This window comes from Siniperca chuatsi, linkage group LG5 (genome assembly GCF_020085105.1).
Source record: "Siniperca chuatsi isolate FFG_IHB_CAS linkage group LG5, ASM2008510v1, whole genome shotgun sequence".
NCBI lineage: Eukaryota > Metazoa > Chordata > Actinopteri > Centrarchiformes > Sinipercidae > Siniperca > Siniperca chuatsi.
Genome location: NC_058046.1, coordinates 16,587,298 through 16,607,872, shown reverse-complemented (window position 1 = coordinate 16,607,872; position 20,575 = coordinate 16,587,298). Strand labels below are relative to the sequence as shown.

The 20,575-nt window shown below is 39.2% G+C and overlaps 1 protein-coding gene across 2 annotated transcripts; it reads right to left on the bottom strand.

The window, feature by feature from the left end:
* Nucleotides 1-1,478: 1,478 nt before the first annotated feature.
* tmem161b (transmembrane protein 161B) lies at nucleotides 1,479-18,810 on the bottom strand. Of its 2 annotated transcripts, XM_044196042.1 has the most exons (12): nucleotides 18,583-18,809; nucleotides 13,306-13,409; nucleotides 12,019-12,099; nucleotides 10,491-10,588; nucleotides 10,195-10,351; nucleotides 8,602-8,753; nucleotides 8,435-8,495; nucleotides 8,180-8,320; nucleotides 6,960-7,073; nucleotides 5,782-5,956; nucleotides 4,725-4,821; nucleotides 1,479-4,628 (listed from the first exon to the last, which is right to left on the bottom strand). In XM_044196042.1, the coding sequence occupies exons 1-12, from the start codon at nucleotides 18,583-18,585 to the stop codon at nucleotides 4,333-4,335; spliced, it is 1,479 nt and encodes a 492-aa protein (XP_044051977.1). In that variant the 5' UTR covers nucleotides 18,586-18,809; the 3' UTR covers nucleotides 1,479-4,332. The 2 variants fall into 2 exon arrangements, with proteins under 2 accessions (XP_044051977.1, XP_044051978.1); XM_044196043.1 differs by lacking the exon at nucleotides 12,019-12,099 and having other exon boundaries at nucleotides 18,583-18,810.
* Nucleotides 18,811-20,575: the final 1,765 nt, after the last annotated feature.

The following is a 20,575-nucleotide window of genomic DNA, read 5'->3' as shown; positions in this document are numbered from 1 at the left end:
CAGTTCTTTGGGCTGTGTTGGGGACGGACGGGTGGGGGTCTCTACTCTCCTTCCTGAAGCGGAGCTCCACGCCGCTCTACGGAGAGAGGGACCTCGGTGAATAGTCCCCACTCAAGAGGAATAAAGGAACCTCTCCACTGGTTTGTTTTGGAAGCTGTCTTATTGATCTGTCTACCTATGAATGAATGCATTGGCCCAGTTTTCCCGCTCATGTGGACAATGACACTCAAGGCCTGCATTAACTGGCCCGATGTTATTCCCAGAGAATGGCGTGCATTAAGAGGAGTTTGGGAGCATTTGTCATTTCATTCCTTTATCTATTCCACTAACCTTTCCCGCAAGAAGAGAGAAGGCAAACTAAGAAAAGCAAATCAATGGCACTGCCTGCCTAAATCAATGCACAAGGACATATTTCATAAGTAGAGTGATGCTGACACACAATTACAATATTATTGAGCACTATAATTCAAAGACTAGTAAAAAAAAAAAAGAAGATAGAATCTCAAGTCTTGCCTGAGACCTTGAAGACCCAAAAAGAAGCCACTGTAAACGCAGAGAAAAGCCTGAAAGAGGACCTTCTGTGGTTGTAGTCTCCGAGTACGGAATAAAGCACTAAGGCCTTAAGAAAGGGACATCTGCGTGGAACTGTTTTGTCACTCAGGGTCCAACATGTGAATTTGAGTAGGGGCAGTAAAGCATATCATTGTTTCCTTCAAGCACCTTCAAGTATGAATTCCGTGACAAGGACATACTACAAAATGCAGCTCTGCAGTAAAAGCCAAAAAGATACATAAAATAATACCACTTTATTATTTTATATTATTACAAGTTTTCCACACTCTGTTTAAAATCAGCCAAATTTTCTTCATTCATGTAAAAAAAATAAAATTGTTATTGTGCCTGTTAGATTTTTCACTTGTTTTAGCACAGGAAAAAAGTGCTTATAGTTCTAAATCACATTTCAAGAAATTTTGCTCCTGTTGGCATGATTTGGAGGAGAGGAGAGACTGGTTCAACAAGGAGAGACAGACTGAGTCAATGAACTAACTATCTTACAAACAAGTCTTTGGTGAGGCATCATTTCTAAAGTTGTTAGTCATTCCCTTGTATAGGCCAGAGTATCATCAAACTTCAATAGGAATACTGACTTGCTGTCATTTTGGTAATTTTCTGATTTACAAAACTCTTCAAAGTGAATTTGGATATTAAATATCCAAACTCAGCTTCTCTCTTTGGTCATCTGCAGCATTTAATGACAGTGACCAAGAAATCCATATGAATTCCACTGACACAATTATAAGCTCTTCTTTCAACACTAAAAAAATGCTTATAGACCCTTGTTTTGAATTTCCCAGTAGTTCACAACATATACATACCTAAAGTGCCAAACGCATCTAAAGCTTTGTAAATTAACCCATCTCCTTGTTATGAAGTCAGCGAGCCGGTGGAGCATAAGGATAAAATAAAAAAGGACATCGTAAAGAACATAATTTATTTAAGACAAAACTCTAAAGCAGAAATAAATACATGAAAGAACAACAATGTGTGTAATTTACTTTGTGAACCAAACAATGAATTATAAAACACTTTCTGTGGTAACAAACAGAGCAAACAATGCCTCATTCAGGCCACTGAATTCTGAAAGTATCCCAGCTTCTTCTTAACTGACTAGACCAGACCATAAAAACAGGTTAATCTGTAACTGATTTGTCAAACACAATTTCAAAACTGACTTAAGCCATCATGCACTTCAATAACAAAATGAAGTGTTTGCAGTTAAAATTAGAAATGTTTACAGGCCTCAACTCGTGTAATAAATACAAAAACAGATCAAATCAATCAATAAAAAGTCATTAGGACAAATTAGATTTAGTTTGACAGGTAGATTTAACAATTAAAGAGGTCAGGAAGTGCAGGGGGTGGGGGAGTGTTAAATCAATTAACCATACAATACCATCATTTTCATGAAACAATCTAGAAATTAGGCAGGATTGATACATTCATTATGTGCATATTCCCCATCATTTAAAACAAACAAAACTGAAGCTAAGGCTTTTGACATCAGGAGCTTAAAAATGTGATATGGTGCTGCTTGACTGTGTAAAATGTGTTCTGTACAAAATTCATTGAGCTGGAATTCAGAAATAACAGCTATAAATGATATACTAAATGTAATGACAAAATGAAATGCTGGGGAACCACAAGATTGTGTGATCTGTAATTGATCTCGCACCATGTGCCCTACATTCCTGAATAGACTGGACAATCATTGGCCCAGTGCTTCATCAGCACAATGACTGTGCATACATTTACCCACCAAAGAACTGCAGTATGCAAAGACACTGTAAATACCGTTATGTCATGTTGTGAACCAGAACTTGTGATTCCCTCTTTATCAAGATGGATCTACAGAAAACAGAAGGCCACAAAGTTGTAATCCAGTTGTAAATTCAAACACTAGCAGACACCAAATCTACAGACATTGGGACAGGGGAACAGACTCTCTTGGCACCATTTTAAAAATCAAAACTTTTACAAATTCACAATTTGATCCATTAGAAAACGAATAAAAAAACAAAACAAAACAAAAAACAAAAGCTTGTTCTCTTTAAAAGCAATGGATGGGTAAAAGTTAAGAAGGAAAGCAGAACATGGTGGTAGCTTATCAACAGTAGTTGACGTCATCTGATCTTGATCACAATGCACTTTCAGTCTACAGCTGACTTACAGCAGAGATCCTATACATGCAGATAGACACACAGACACAAGCACATATCTTGACTGAGCCCTAAGTGTGGCCCTCCCTTGAAAATACCACTGCTGCTCAAACAAGAAAGAGCTTAAAATTCTCTCACTGTTTCTAAAATGGCTCAGTTAAAACCAGGGAGGTTACAATGCAAATTAAACATCACAAATCTGTTGGAACGCCTTTCATTTAGAAACAGAAGTTTGTCCTTGATGGCAAGTTCAACTACACACATTTAAATACATCAGCTTCAAGTCAATGAGATGTCTACCCACATGTTTAGCCTCTTCTGCAAGTACAACTCTTCTTCGGTTGTCCTCTCTCTAACTCTGGTTAGCCGACAGCTCTACCCAACCAGACATTCTGGGAATATCCAGAATGCCCTTCCCTCCTCCTCCTCCAAACAGTGACGCATTGGTCCTTGCCGCAAAATTTTAAGACTCTCTCATACTCTTTCGTGGTCCGTGGTCAATGGAATTTAGACATTTGAGCAAAACAAGATATCTTGTTTGAACACATATTTTAAAGTTTTGATCAAAAGATAAACATGGGGCACAAGTATGGCAGTAATCAGTTTCCCCGAAAATTAGTTATGGTGGTTTTAGGCTAATCTGAAGTCACACTTTAGCCTCCGTGAATATTTAATGATAGTATGTGACCTAAATGTAGCTTCTTTACAATGTGTCACTGTGGAAAATTAGCACTATCACGGACTGTGATACAGACTGGAATATAATTGCATGACTCTTACAGTAATGTCAAGGCCAACCAATACAACTTAAAACAACAGCATGTATCCAGTCATGCTGAGTAACTCCAGAGGTTTTACCTGGATAAGTCTGTGATGTAATTCATTGCCCATAAGGAGCCTTAGTGACCACTGAAAACAGAGGGAATTTAAATACGAGAACAGCCTGCAATTTGACTCCTACTGACATGCATTAAGCTGTAAGAGGCTGCATTTAGGACTTCCTAAAATGAAAGACATCATGAATCTGAAGATGTTGATGGATCAAACTCATTATGTGTGATCAGTTTTAGTACTAGTATTAAAAACAACATTAATTAAACTCTCCCCACTGGCTTCTCTAAAACTGGTGGAACTGAGCAGAACTGCCACACCACATTTCAACATGTAAAATGAATTGTAATCAGCGTCTGCGATACAGTATTTTATCTCATGTCATTCAAATTTCATCCAGGAAACAGGACCAATTTCTCATTACTATGCCAATACACCACTGACACTAATTACTATATTTCTAACTCATACTTACAAACAGTCTGTCTGTAATTAAGGTTTATAAATCTTACTCTTCAAATAAAAAGGTAGTGGTCGTAGTAGTAAAAACAATGACAAGAGTTCACAGAGTCATCTGTGGAGGAAGCACTGGAAGTTGAACCAGGAGCTCTGATGATATAGTCAGTCATTGTGAGGTGGTCAGAGGGAGGGAGGGAGGGGAGGGAAGCAGTTGTGGAGCGGAATAGGCTTCTGTTACCCCCACTCAGTCCTTTCTGATCGGGTCGAACACACAGTAGCCCTGTGGGGGTCTGGCTTCCACTGCTCCACTGCTGGGTTGGTGATGCTATGCAGCCATGAGATACTGATGGTAGAAGAGGCCAAAGAGGGAGGTGGAGAAGAGGCATGCAGCAATCCACCAGGTAAAGAAGGAGAAGAGGCCCCGGAAAAGCAAGGGGCTGAAGACAGTCCGCAGGCCTCCCAGGGCCACTGACAGCTGGGCTACTGACGCCCGGGCTCCTGTTTCTACCACTGAAGCTGGTGTTGGGGCTGCTACTGGTGCCGCCCCCATCACAGAGTCAGAGTTCATTTCATGGTTGCAAGGCAGGTCTTCTTTAGGATAGACCCACCAGGAGTGTCCACCTGTTATAAATAAGGCAAAAGAAGAAAATAGCTTCAACTTACAGATAGCAAAGACATATCCTAAACTGGAAAATCATAGAGCAGCGCTTGACTCACCTAAGGTTTTTAGCAGCAAAGTTGTATGCAATAGCATCACCAGTGGTGCCACATACTGTAGTGCGATTACACACAAGTAGTAAAAAACACGTGCAACCTGGTTGAAATTAAAAAAGAATTCCATTACCATGGGCTTTTACACAAACTGTTCAACAAAGTGTGTTACATGACTTGGGAGTTTTAACACCAAACTCTCATAGCTGCTTTTTGTTTCTCTGAAACAAACAAACAAACAAACAAACAATCTCCTCAAACTTCATCTAATGTAGGGATACAGCCTACTCGCCAATATCAGTTTTAATAATGTTATCTTCTTAGACAAATGGTATTTTTACTGAGGATCTGTCAGTTCATACAACCATCACATTGGCAGAGAAGTCCAAAATTATTAATGACCAGACATTTTCTTTCACAACTCTTTCACTAAGTCTAGAAATTAAATTCAGCTAAAAATAGACACTCTGACAGCATATTTGTATCTGCAGCACTATATATTCTAATTTGGGCTGATGTTTAACAACATTTGCCTCTGTGCACATCCCAAACAAGAATATGAGTAACTTAGGAGAGGCTGGTCTGCACTTGACCAAACTTCATGTTGGGGAGGGCTTTTAAAAGGGAATGAAAGAGGTGCTGTGTTTGGCCACAACTGATGCCAGTCCTAAACACACTGATAATACACTAATACACTCATTGATAATGTATCCAATTTCCAAGTGCCCCACAGGTGGGCTGCATGCCTCCTGCATAATGCATGTCCTATGGGCAGATGACTGAGTTTTGTGCTCTGCTCCTTAATGCACAAAGACAGGACCCTAAATGTGTCTATATTTGCTTTTAATAAAGGGAAACTGGCTTTCTCCTAAATTTCTCCACCTCTGCAAAACCATCAAGGTGGCTCAATCTAAGCAGTTACTACAGAATTACAGATCTTAACACTGCTCTGCCTTTAAATCCCTTCCAACAGTACACAATGTGTTAATTGGGATAAACTTATGATTTCTAAATTGATGCAGAATGGTATAATAAGGATGATCATATCTATTATCTTATTCACCATCTTCTGCAGGTCAACAGTACTTATCCGTCCCGCCTCCTTTTTCATCTGGTCCACACCCTTCTGGGCCAGGTTGAGGTAGGCCTGCAAATGATGTCTCATCATAGCGAGCCGGAGCATACACATCAGTATGATGGCCCATAACCGTAACGTATCATACGTCTGCTCAGTCATCCTGATATTAATAGAAAGACAGGAGAGAGTAAGAGAGGAGAGATGGGAGAGGGATGACAGCTTTTTCTGGCCCGCAAACTCAACACATCTGCTCCATCATTCAAATGGTAGCCAGAGACATTGAGACAGATAGGAAATATAGTAAGAGCAAAAGGAGGCATAAACAACTCAGAAGAAAAAGTAAAAGAGGGTGAAATTGAGAGATAAAAAAGGTGAAAAGGAGGAAATCAGGCTTAATCATGTTTGACCTTGATGGTATCACAGTCACTGTCAGCAGCAGAAAAAAAAGTTTGACACATGACAGAATTCAAACTTGCAACAAATGAAAGATGTTATCTTAGAATGAATAACCAGCTAACAAATGACAGCAGTTGAGATACAATAAAGAGCTTTCCCTGTGGTATGACTCAATTTGTTTACCATCTAATTTTAACCCAAGTAGACAACGTGTGTACTATTGTCACTTCATCTACGAGCTGAATACATTCCTTATCTCATTGAACCCGTTGTAAATTCCATTTTGCAACTGCTGTTGCATTGTTTACATCCATTTTTCAGCACAAAAGCCACATTTACTTTTATTTTCACAGCTTGGCAATGTTGTCCCATCCCTTGTTTGAATGACAGGTAATTAGCTCACTAGATATCAAGGGAGTCCAACTGGCTTGCCTACCAAGTACAGACCAATCAACAAAAGGTGCGAGCACATACCCCTTCAGCACACTCTTGTTTTCAAGAAATGTTGGGGCAATCTCACACGAGCTACAAAGCATTCTACCACTGAGCTCATTGTCCATGCTCAATTATTAGAACTATTAGCAAAGAATATGATTGTAAACTTTCCAGTAACTCAGATAGTTACTTCTCCTACAAATATGGTTAAATCTCTTCTTAGCAAATTAGTTTGCTTTTGAGCACACCGGCAATGGCTATATACACATCTATGTACATCTGTATCAGACATTTAAAGGATTGTTGGAGCCAGATAATTACTTTTTACTTACAAAGGCACACTCTCCTTTTCCAGAGTAGGGTTCAATATGTAGTCCTTGGTAATGGGCTTCACCCACAGCAGGACCATGATAAGAGGGGCCAGGAAGTTGATATGAAGCAGAGTCCTATAAAAAAAGGGAGGTGAAGTAGAAGATGCCCAGTTAAACCAATAATAATGCTAGATGCTCAGAAACATCCAACAACGTATCCTCCTTTACAGCAAGTGTGTCAGAAAACCTCTGATAATTAAAACATTTCTGACCACTGACAGAAACCCAAACAGTGATTGATAACTATATGCATGATTGCTGAGAATCATGATCAACTCCAATGTATTTGAAAAAAAAAAACTAAACACCTCACTTAAATCTTTGCTTTTAATCTAGAAATAAGGTCCATACTATCAATGCAACTTTCCCTGAGAGAGGAGAGAAGATAACCAAGGCACAGATTTTTAAAGGCTTGGAGATAATCCCTGCTAGCGACAGGGTCTGAGGATGTAAGCTCATGACAGTTAAGAGAGGGAATGGAAGAGGCGGCCATTTTGGAGAGTATGCTATGCCAAAGTGGATTATCTGGATGCGACGTGCTCCCTGCACTGCACCCCCTATCATGGTCGTAGACATGCCACCCAGTGAGTTCTGAAATAGAAATCTGCCCCAACTGAGGAAGGCGTTCATCTGACTCACAGGGTGCTCTCTCGTATCTGACACACTCTCAATAGTAGGAGACAAGTATAACTGCATACTTGGCTGCTTCTTCTTACTCCAAGAGGGGACAGTTTGATACTTGAGCACTGTGTGGCCAATTTGAGCACATCATGTATTAATTAAGCCTAGAACCACAGATACAGCAGACCATGATAAAGCTTTTTTCATTATCAGAAATATGTACAGTATATTCCACTGCATCGTTCATTAATTTATGTGGGATGACATAAAAGTTATATGCTTTCACTTAAAACACCACTGTCGAGAAAATGAATAATGATAAAATTTGGAAAAGAGGGCAACTAAAGCAGCTATAAAACATAATGCAACTAGCAAAAGTAAAAGAAATAAAGCATATTACAATTTTTTCGTGACCAGGAACTGATCTTAAAGGTCATGCTTCAACAGCGACTGCCATGACTTTCCACCTTATTATTAGGGATAAGAAAGACATCAAATGTATTCAATGAAAAATACATGAGTGAGCACAGAAGAGAAGACAATTACTGCAGTGGACTCACTGTGTAAATTTGGCTGTGGTCAGATTGAGTGCATCAAGGTGCATCTGGGCCAATCGTAGACCAGGGAAAGTTAGAAATGCTCCAATCAGGGAGCAGAGCAGGGCCAGGATCAGCTTGAAGGTGAGTTTAGATATGGGACCCCTGTGAAAGAGAAAACACATAGTTAGATTCTACTTTAGTTTCATGAGTCATAAAGAATTCATGAAGGCAGAGAAAACAAAAATGATACTATGAGAATACTGATTTTGTACTTACTGGGACTCTAAGCCCTGGTGCTCCAGAAAATGTAAAGCACTGTCAGAAAAGTTTGCAAATCCTAGAAATGAAGACATGTTTGACAGTGACTCACTGGGGCCAAAAGTAATACAATTTGTTTGTTACTAACAGGGTCATTTGAGAGAAAAGAATGGTGGAGCACTCACCTGTCTCCAGACCAAACTCCAGGTAGTTTTCAGTGACAATGAGAATGGCCATGGCTTTGACAAAGAAGAAGAAAGCAAAAGTAATGCAGAGTGAACGCTCGCCTCCTTCCTCCAGTTTGAAGTAGTGGGCCGTTAGAGAGAAAAGGGTCTTACTGTAGGGACAGTCAAGGAAAAACCTCTCCAGAAGCACACTGGCATATAAAGCAAATCCAAACTGCTTTGTAGATATATTTTGAATGCCTTTTACAGGTTCAAGGGAAACAGAAATAAGTCTCAGCAATTAACCAATACAAACAATTTAGAACCACACAAAATGTGTTTCATCTTGACACAAGTACACAGACTTTGTATATGCCCGTGTGAACCTTCAACCCCTTAATGCCACACAAGCCCTGCTACCAGGCTTGTGTGGGAACATAATGTGTGGGTCTTTGGCACCAGTGCGTGCCATTGCGGTTGTAATAGTATTTTACTCTGCCCCATCGATCTTGATCAGACAGCTAAGGACAGAGCATGTTTCTAAAGCAAACTCTGGTCCCCACGGAAATTAAACTCTTAGTTTCTGCAACATTTAAAAAAGGTGACAGCATGCCAATTTTTCACTCCCTTTTAGTCCATTTCAAGAATGGCATTCAAGCCAATGGAGTCTTCCTCCCCCCGTTCAGTACTGTGAAGACAGCTGTATAAACACTCACTGGACAAGTTTGAGCCAGCATGAGGCTGAAAAGAGAAATAGTCATGTCTGCACTATAATAAGGTGGGCTACAATTAATACTCTGCAGAGTTGGTCTGTCAACATTGGCTCAAGGTAAGATATGCAGTTGCTTTTACACATTTTATAAAGGGGAAAAAGCAAGGTACTATTAGATGCAGATACTTGAAAAGCATGCTGCTCCAGAGTTATCAGTAAAGGTTAAGGCAGCAGAGCTGATCTCCAGGGCGAGAGTCTTAAACATATCATCAGAGCTGAAATAGGAAAACTGAAATCAAGTGTCCCATTAACACATATATTGAGCCAACATATTCCCTCATCTTCATCTTCATAGTCCCATTTCATCTGTTGCCCAGTCTGTCCTTTTCCCCAAGCATATCAGTCTGTTGGGCTGTGAAAATTGGGCCTCCAATCTTCGACATACGCAGGAAATGACACACCATCTGACCAGCTGCGAGCTGGGCTCGACCAGGAGCACTGGAAAGATTGATCCCTGTGGTTGGTGGCAAGGGTAATGCATATTATTTAACCATCATTCAGCGTAGCAAAATAGCAGGTAGCTGTGGAGCATAAAAGTGCTAGCAGTCAAGCTAGTAGGAGCTTTAGCAGTCATTTTATAGTCTCTCTCTACCACTGTTGCATCCACACAATCAAGCTGGAATGATTTGATCTATCATAGACAACAATATGTTAACCTACAACATATGTAGGATGGTGGTGAATGTAAAGTGAAAATAATGGAAATGTGAGTGCAGAGGAGAATCCATAGAAAACAGGTTTGTTCAGCTGAAACCTCAAACCCGCCTACAGACGTATTGTACAGCATAAATGTGTTGCCAATTTAAAGAACAGTTTACACCAAAACACTGAAGCAAGGATACATGACAAAAGTGAGTACTAGCAGGCACCAGACCACACTGATGTTCATCTCTCCTGAGGGCTGAGCCACACTGTAGTAGAGTTCTGTTATCAGATAGACCACAGTTGCCGCTACTGTGAAATCCACCAGCCACTGAAACTCTGGGAAGTAGTGCAATGCTGGGGGCATAAAGAGTATAATTAAATACAAATATTCAATAATAAAATACAGCACAGTATATACAGATGTTAAGAGTGTGTGATTGAAAAGTTACGACTACACTTTCTTTATTAGACATTTGTCCTCTTAGATTTATACCTAATGTGTCGACTTCTGTGATACATTTCGTCTCCAGCTGTAAGTCTATGTCCTTGGGAACTGTTAGCGGCTTATTGTCTATGTGACCGTTGTACTTCCTAGGGCAAAGAGGAGAGAGCAGCAAAACAACAGCCAGGGTCAGGATAACAGAAACAAGCAAATCCAAAATGCAAGTAAACTGAATTTTAGACCATTAACATTTTTTTTTTATCCTGTGAAGAGATACAAACTATAAAACACATCATTATGCTGAAAAGAGTTCTTTTTGTAGTGGGGTCTGTTCTAGCAGACATTTTTGTTTAGGGTTTTGTCTCATCTTTCTTTTTATACAATTGACCCCCAAAACAGTCATTGTGATAGTAAATCCATCACAGGTAAAACCCTTCCTTGTTAGGGTTAGGGCCGTTCACTGCAGCTCTGACATCCAAATTTAATAGTTGGCAAAGGTCTAGTTACTATATTACTACTAACACTACTGGACTCCTCCATGACCAAGAGGGGCAATACATAAGCAGCACTAAATTGCTAACAGCAGGCAAATGGGGAGCTGTTGTTTAGGCTTGAAGAACTGTCTGGTGGGCCTCCTCAGTTCTGGGCTTTGTTTGTTCAGCCCTGTGTGAGTGCTGGATTCACAGGACAATACCACTGTAAGACTCTTGGGCCAAACATGCCCTGGACAGATTTCATCTCTGAGGGGCTCAGCTTCACCCCTGACTGAGGGAGTCAGACTGTTAACAAAGGGAACGGAGCTGCATGGCACGAGCTGGCAAAAGGAAAGCGGCCCATCTTTTTCTTCAAGGGATTACTGAACATGTGGTGCTAGAGAGCCTTGACCTGCCTCATACAGGGTCAGAGAAAGGACTGCGCTACAAACCCGCCTTAAGTTAGGAGCTGGACACTATGAGGAAAAGTAAGGATTAACTCTCAGTTGTGACTTCAATTTAAATTCACATTTAAAAAGGAGAACACAAAGGAAACAGCACTAAATTCACGTGTTCAACATATGGTTCAACTTCCACCTGCAGCCCTAAAAATGTAATAGTTTTTTTTGAGTTGCAAAATAGTCTTGAAGGAAAATCATCTTCCACAATCAAAGCTTGACATCTGACCACTTTGAAGAGATAATGCTGTTTGAGAAACTTTGATTTCAGAGAGGATGCAATGCTTTTAAACTGTCAGCCCCTAAAATAGCCTAAATAGTAATGGCTCTGAAAAAACAGGACCAACTTTCCTCACATCCACTAGACAGGGCCACTTCGGAGCCTTGATGAAGAGCCGTAAAAGAACAAAACAACAAAAACAGACTTCTGTCTCCTTACTTCAAACAGGCCTTAAAATGAGCCACATAAACACATCAGCTTCATCTGTTTGCCGACATGCCTGTGGTCTCCATCCATCTCAAATGTCTGCTTCTCATCTTTTCTTTCCTTTCTGATGAAAGGGGTGCCTTTCGTACCTCATCTGTGCCACTGCATTTCCCCAACCCCCAAACAATAGCCCTTCATTCCAGCCCATCCTTCCTACCTACCTATCTTTCCTCTTCTGTCCTTTTTGTTTCCCAGCTAAGCTCCTCAACTCATCTTCCGTAGGGTGCTGATACCACCGTAGACTGTGAACAAAGAAAAAAAGAAGGGAGATGTGGAATCAGGCTCAGCCGTGAACAGAGGAGGAAAGAGTAAGAAAGAGGACACAATAAAACATATTTCAAAAGTTGTGGACAAGGGGAAAAAACTGACACACTAAAGCTAGATTTGTTGTCCTAGTATGTAATTATTAAGACATACAGTATAAAATAATTTATCATGTCAGTTCTGAAGTATGGAAAGAGTAATTTAAGTGATTTGGACTTAAACAAGAGACATATTGCATCATCACTCGTGTGTTCACTTCCAATCCTTGTAAGAATAAGGGGAATTCACTTACTGTTAAAAGCTTAAATTACCTTTACATTACTCCTTATAGCAAGAATATCAAAAACCTCATTGAAAAATGCTCTTGAAAGCAGTGACATTAAGTCTTGATTCTATGAACATGACTCAAAATCCTAAATTTATAACAAATCACAGCTTTATGATTAACTCCCAAACAACACATACACAAAACAGACAGTTCTCAAGGCTTTACTTTATATCAGTGACTGATACACATCTAGAAAGCACTTGTGAGAGACTTTACAACAGCAAGGCTATCTGTCCTTAAGGACTGATCTTAAAATAGGAGCTAATTTAAGAGCATCCTTTTGAAGATCCTAGGTACCCTCCTTAACTTAGTTTGGAAACCTTCTTGTCAGAGCATCTTGAGAAGTACTCTGTGTGGTAGAGGAGGATTGAAGGAGCACCGCTTGTTTTTCCCCTTGTACATTTATTTATTATGGAAAATTAATTAGAAAATATTCTGGAGGGACACTCCAGGCATCCTGCTTAGGGCAAAAGTTTGGGGGAAAAACATAGTTTCAACAGTGCCCTGAAAAGAAAAATGTATTAATTATTAAATATGTTCCAAGAAGCGGTTTACTGAAAAACATATGTGGCAGTAATTAGAGAAAATGAGGCGGGCACTTTATTTTTATGCATCATCCTCTCGGGTCATCCCAATATTTTGATGCCCCTTGGTCTTTGCGGTATGATTTAATGATATTCTTTTTCTTCTTCTATCCAAACCCTTTTGAACACTCTGCCATCTGAGTAAATATTATGATCCCCATTGTTCTGGACTCTTTCTGAAATATGCTTCTCAGAACGCAAGTAAACTAAGAAATGAAGCTATAGCTTTTAGAGAAACTATCTGAAACAGCATGTTCAGGATTCTACATTACCTGCCACTGCAGAGTAGCCATCTTGCAAAGGAATAATGAGGTATGATTTTCTGAATTACGCTGGCCATTACCATGGTAACCACCAGCTGCACACCGATCACACCCTGTGGAAATAGGATGGGGGTTTAAATCACATTTAAATAGTAATTACACATGCCATAAAGCAGTTACACACATGAAGTATAGATTTATATAGACTGATACAGGCTGAAGCATATCTACTAACTGTATCTTAAAAAGTGTTTCAAATGCAATTTGAAGTCCAAAATTCTCAATCTGAGATCAAAAGGCTTCACATCTTAATTGCAAATGCTCATATGATCATTTAAATGTGCCCTCTACAGACCAACAGACAAACTCATTGATACACAACACATGTTTTTCAATAGGGACCACAGATGATGTCCCAAAAAACCTTTTTAAGATTTCCGTGCAGAGAGGCTAGTGAGCTAGTTATGACAGACTCTGAATGTTTCTTTGATATAGGCCTACTATCTAGCAACATAAACAAACTGTGCATATGTATGTGATACTATAATACAAACTCTTCAACACTGCATCTAGTGTTTCTGAGGACAATTTCTTGGCATACTGCCAATACTGAGGTGAGGTAATAGACTTGGTTATAATGGTGCTGTTTTGCCCTGCTAACAGTGGAGCCTAAGATGTTGTCTGTACAAAATTTCACCATGAAATTTGGCATGGATATTCATGGTGCCCAGAAATGGATACTGTAATACTTGGCCATGACCCCTGACCTTTCCTATAGCTCCACCATCAGGCCAAAAGTTGCACTTGTAAACAAAATGTAGTTGTGCATTGTCATGAGATGTGCTAAGCTCATTCATGGTCCCAAGAGCATGAATGCTTTTGATTTGCAAGACTGCAGTGACCTCTAGGTGAGGTGTTTGATTAATAATGCAGCCAATAACAAAGCATAAGGTAGATGGTTTCAACCATTCTACATGAAACAACACATGAAAGCATGTTTTCTTTGTAAATACTGTAGAAGGGAAAGTTGTTAAAAAGATTAGGTTCCACAACATGGATAAGATTTCAAACAGAGTTCAAACACAGAATGACCTTCATTTCACTATAAACATAGACAGGGAGTACACTCTGTAGGAACCAGGTGTTAAGCACTTCAGCGTTACTTAGTCAAACCAAAAACATGTTAGATTCCTCAAAGCAATTCTTCTTCTTTTCCTATTTTACTTAAAGCCACTATGTGTATAATATGACAATTTCCAAATTAAAGGCCCCCTAGAGTTGTAGAACACCCCGCCCAAAAGAAAACATAAAACACTGTTTTAGGCTACCAACGTATCACCATCCTGTCATCCCTTCCCAAGGGCCTTAACATCATTCACACGTTTTTTCATGTGCCTATGATGATTCTCAATCACATCACATGACTACCAGATGTCCCTAACAACTCTCATATGACATCATGGTAAACAACATTGTATGTTTATGTTTCTGGGACTCCCCACTACTCTGCAGAACGTAAGATGCCTCTTGCATGATTGGTGAAACTTCAAATCTACAATTTGTGGCTATGCATAGACGTGATGACCTAGAGTGGCTGACATGATGATCTGTACCCTTGAGGTGATTAAGATTTTGAAACCAGCATTGATTTTTCTATACAGTTTCTACCAACCAGTAGTTGTCTCTTTAATATATCTAATTGTATTAGGCCATTCAGGGCAATGTTGTAAGTCAGTGCTGGATTTACAGTATTTTGGCAGGTATCTAATTCATTCAATTCAAAATTACATTTATATTTGGTTGTTTCATCTATCAGCTGTTTCTTGTTGGTTTATGCAATTTGAAATGACTTAAGAGTGGTAGAAAATAAATAAAATTGCCACATTTACCTTGATACAACAAATGCAATGGTAACCATTTTTAAACATCAGTTTTTCTGAGTGATTTAATTATTACCTAACCAACTAATTTAAATTCAATGTTCACTAAATTATGCTCTGTCCGCAATACAACAATGTCAGCCTCCATGTGCCCAGGAGAATGAACAGCCAGTACTCCTCTGGTAGGTACCCAAAGATTTAGCAACATAAGGAGCTCAATATCAACCCAGCACACTTAGATCAATATTCACTTAGGCTTAAGAGGCCAGAATCATTGCCATCATGCTGCGCTTTTATCCACTCACTGTAGAGTAAGGTCTGCAGGTTGGCTTATCTCTTTGGCAATCAGTAGGAATCATTGATATCTGTGCCTACACACACTTCAGCAAAGAGAACCAATTAGCTGTCTAATCCCCAATAAAATATTTTTCTCTACACTTACAAACTCATCACCTGAATAGACAACCTGCAGCCTTCTTTGTTTTCTCAACATTATGTTTACACATCAATAATATTAGGCTAAACAAAACTCCCTGCCCTAACTCAACCCCACAACAAAGCCTAAATTCACTTAAAAAGGCAATTTAGAAAACTAATTTCACTTTGCTTAACTAATGTGCATCTTGGTGGCAATTTTGAGAATCATTAGTTCATTAAGAAATACCTTTTTCATAGAATGGAAAATTAATACAGTACTCAATATTATCAAACGGTAAAATACCGACTCTGCTGACACGCAGATTCTGAAAATGTGTTGTCTGGGTCGATCCATGATCTAGCTGGTGCTTAGCCTATCCTGGCCAGCATGAAGCATAACATATACCTTCAAGTTATTGGTAGCCTAATGTTTTTATTGTCTGTCTTTCTTTTCTCACGGAGCTACAGCCAATATTATCTTGTTCCAGCAATGAAAACTGATTAAAATGCATTAAGTCCCCTAGTACGGCCTTCAGCATCTTTACTTAGGATTTCAGCTCATTCTTATATTGGCCTCATTCAAAAATGGCATAAACATGTAGTAGTCTAAATTTCTGCAATGACTTTATTTATATAATTTTACAAGAAACTGAGTTTTGGACTGCACTGTGGATAGTTGAACATGGTAACCTAACCTCACATATTCCTGCATCTAACATAAGGCTGGACAACAAGCAAATATATAATAATAATAATAATAATAATGAACAACCCTGCGCATAACATTAATAAATGTATTTCTGAGTGATGGTTTAACCTATGTCCGACTTTAGCAGGTGTAGAAGCAGGAAGTCAATGACACCTAGACAGGAGAGGTGATGAGGCCAGACCTGTACACTAGACCTAGATTGTGGATTGGTCATGGGGATCCCCAGCATCACCCAGCATGGGGTAAGCTCCAAAAGCTAAAGTCAAAACCTATTCTGGAGTCACAGAGGAGAGAGTGGGTGCCACTAATTTCGCAATTATACTCACTAAAATGTGATGCGTGACCAAACACAACCTCTCTGACTCAAGACATTCTCCATGTGAGTAATGGTCATGCTATATAGGTCAAAAGCACACAGTCTCAGTTTGGTGGATGCTGACCATTCTCCGTGGGGGCCCTGCAAGGATCTTAGGCCTGGGGGAAATTGAGCCAGCATGGACTCTCTTATCTCGCCCGGTCTGCTTGACCCCCTCCACACACCAACCAAATGAAATCTGTAGGGGGTGGGGAGAGGGAGCTACAGTGATAACCACCATCCATAAGAGCTCAAACACTTCACTACTATTTTGCCCATGAAACTAACTCTGTAGCACTGAAAGCCTGTACTGACCGATGCTTCACCAGTTTCATTCATCTTGACTACTCTTAGGTGTATTTAATCCTTCTCTATAAACTGTTCAACTACTGAGTGTTGGACATCCAAGACTACACTTTCAAATAGAAATATCTGAAAGTGTGGCCAGTGTGTGGCCATACTATATATCGAAATGGGCCTGATACTAATATTGTAGTAAGAGACAAGATCCTGGATGTTTATCATTTCTGTGATATACTGTAGCCTAAGTTTTTCTTTTTTCCCCCTCCCCTAGTATTACAGTATAACCTGGTGGTACTACAATAAACTGGAAATGTCCATACCTTATCTGATTGTTCTACCTGCTTGATTTGAAGAATGAATGATTCTACCTGCTTGGCAATCATTTTCACATTACTAATGCTATTTTATAAATTGTCACCATTGTCCTGTCCTAGCTGCTGTAATAGAGGATAACGTTCAGCAGATTGTGGACATTCTGATTGCATTATGTGAAGAATAATACAAATCAACTCACCTAAATATTCATAATACAAATCCAAAAACAAAACAAAACAATAAACATAAAACACCTTAGCATCTTGGAGGTATCCCAAATTGATACATTTTAGCCCATCTTTCTGCTGATATTGTCAAATTTACTTGCCGGTTGTGATGAGATTCAAGACACCAACTGTGTTTTGGAGGGATATTTGGGGATTATTGGGTGTTATAAGAAATTACACTATCATGGTTACAATCAGAACTGTCAATTCTTGGAATAGTGTGTGTGTGTGTGTGTATATATATATATATATATATATATATATATATATATATATATATATATATATATATATATATATATATGCATACATATATACACACACACACACACAAACAAACGTAATGACAAACCTGCAGTTAACATCTATCGATTTCCCTCAGTAAATTGACAATAGAAACATTTTCCTGACAGGTTTTATAAAACCTTTGACATGAAATTAGACATAACTATCAGAGTGCTCAACAAATGCTTGTGAAATTACACCAAATGACCTATTACACTAAATGAACCACTCAGTTCCTCTGAGGGCATCCTGAGGTCAAACTGATCAGGTCAAGTGGGTGAACACACCTTGACTTCTTCCAAAGGCATTCTGCTGCCAGCTGAATGGCATGCTAACTGCTTGTTGGTATGATTCATACTGGAATGAATATACACACACACACACACATATCTCTCTCATATATATATATATATATATATATATATATATATATACACACACACACATACATATGTATGTATGTAATGTCAGTACTCCCAAACACTATATGTGAGTGAACACCACTTAAACAGTAACCGTTATATTCTAACATCACCAGACTGCAGTCAACGTTCACTGTTAGCTACCGCTAGCTAAATAGCTACACTGACTAGCCGGCTACAAGCACCTCCTTTGGCTAGCAAGCTAAGCTAACGTTACACTGCAATCACAATAACACAATGGCTGAAAACATAAATGGGTCAGCAACGTCGCAGCAGACATACATGAAAATGTATGTTAGCAGCGGATGCTTTATCAATGAAGTGCGACAAATAAGAGAAACCGTGGCGTTCAAGTGCTCGCTGTCACACTCACCATGTTGATGCAGTGCAGCTGAAACGGACTCTACCCCGACAACACTGAGCACCCCGAGTCGGAAATCAAGCGGCGAGGAGCACATAAGCCCTTCTTGCGATGGTTATGCACAAAATGAAGGGGTTTCTCATTCAAATTGTCACCGTATCCGTGCAAAGAGGGGTTACATCGTCAAACAGCAATGGATTCAACCTCCGCCCCCAAGTATTTTTAACTGCAGTAGAGGTCACGCTAAAACTCTGGGTAAGAAGGTGTCTTCAGATATGCCTGTACACAGAGAATAAAACAAGAGGATTTAATTATTCACACTCTCACCAATTAAAATAACACAGTGGTAGTAAAATAAATTAAACGTACATGTGTGCCTGTAATTTTAAATATTTGACTTAAAAAATAAATAGACTTTGTAATTTTGTACAGGATTAGATAATACCACTATAAGTATGTATTAGGACCGCCGCAACCGGAAGAGAGCAAAGAGCCACCAACACACATGACAGATCGATATGTACATCAGATGTGTGGCAGTGGGCACTTCAACGAATCGAGGCAAATAACACAGTCTTCCCGTTTCTGCTTTTGTTGATCTGCCTCTCGGAATGTGATTATTGGTAGTATACAGTGTACTTTGTGGCTGTAACAATTGGTAAACGAATCAAGCACTGTAGGCTGTCTCTCTACCCTTAATTAATATGACTGTTAAAGGATGCTTGACCCTCACAGTCTTTACTACTGTGATATTATTAATTGATATGAAGTCATTAACTGTAATACAAGTCAGAGAAGCTACAGATAATAAAGAATGCAACAGGCTACAACGATGTAGGCCTAACTAACTAACTGAAACCCTTCAGTGAGACCAAATGTATCCTATGTATCTTAAAACCTGTGGTCACAGAAAACTAACAGAAACGACAAAGAGGTTGCTTTTAGTGATTGTATTTTAAACATCTATGATCACAATGCATGGCAGTGGTATGAGCTTTCAATGACTAGGGTATTTTTTTCATTTGTCTTACTTTATAGTTTTTCACCACTGTTTCTGGAATTTTACTTTGTACTCCTACTTGTATCTGAAAGTTAGAGTTACTAGATTTGTTTTGAACCCAGTCTATTGCATTTGCATGCTAAATTTCTGGAGTTCTTCTGGAGTTTTAAGTACAATTAGACATAGTGCATTCTGCATCATTTACATCAATTAACACTTAATAAATTGTTAATTCTATTATTTCAATGAATCAGTAAAATATGTTTGATGCTTAATTACACTGTAGGCTATTGCTCATACTTTAATATGTTTACCTAAGCTTTTTAATGCAACTATTTTTCTATTAAGTAAACACTTTGAGTACTTTTCCCACCACTTGAAACGAGATTTGGTCTGTTCCATAATTGACTGAGGTGGTAAATAAGTGGAGATCCCAGTAAAATAATCCTGAGTGAGGAATTATCTGTGAAGTTTACCAACAGTTTACTGTCAGTGGCATAACTTACTGTAGCTCTCCTGGTGAATTCAGTAAAATTAGGGTTTTCTCCTCTGTGTTTAGAATTGGATAAGAGTTGTTGTTCTTCACATACTTGTATTTAGGAGAAAATGAGGCACATCAAGTGTCAAAACTTGATTACATTAATTAACACAATTATAAAAATAACATACTGAGTGTGCATTCTGTTTACAGAATGGTTCAGACACAATCAAATGCTGAACACTCAAACACAGAGTACACATTCTTGCATTTGTGTTTGCAACTGTAGACAGAGTGGCATGTACATCAACATGTGGGAATATAAGGGCTAGGCTGTATTTGCACATGCGCATGCGTTGGCTAAGCCCTCCTCTCTTATTGCAGCGATACCTACCCCACCCCCTTGATGCATCGTACCAGCCCCTCATGGCATAGACATGCACACACACTGCAGGAGTGTGCTTCCACACTGTCTCAGTCTACTCTCTTGCACATTTCCCCTGTTTAAAAATACCATTCTGCCCTGA

What these genes read in the sequence shown, in the direction of transcription:
- tmem161b (XM_044196042.1), bottom strand. An exon ending in GGAGTTTGGTCTGGAGACAG is followed by an intron (nt 8,496 to 8,601) that starts GTGAGTGCTCCA and finishes CTTCATTTCTAG; the next exon opens with GATTTGCAAACTTTTCTGAC. An exon ending in CTGTTGACCTGCAGAAGATG is followed by an intron (nt 4,822 to 5,781) that starts GTGAATAAGATA and finishes AATTTCAACCAG; the next exon opens with GTTGCACGTGTTTTTTACTA.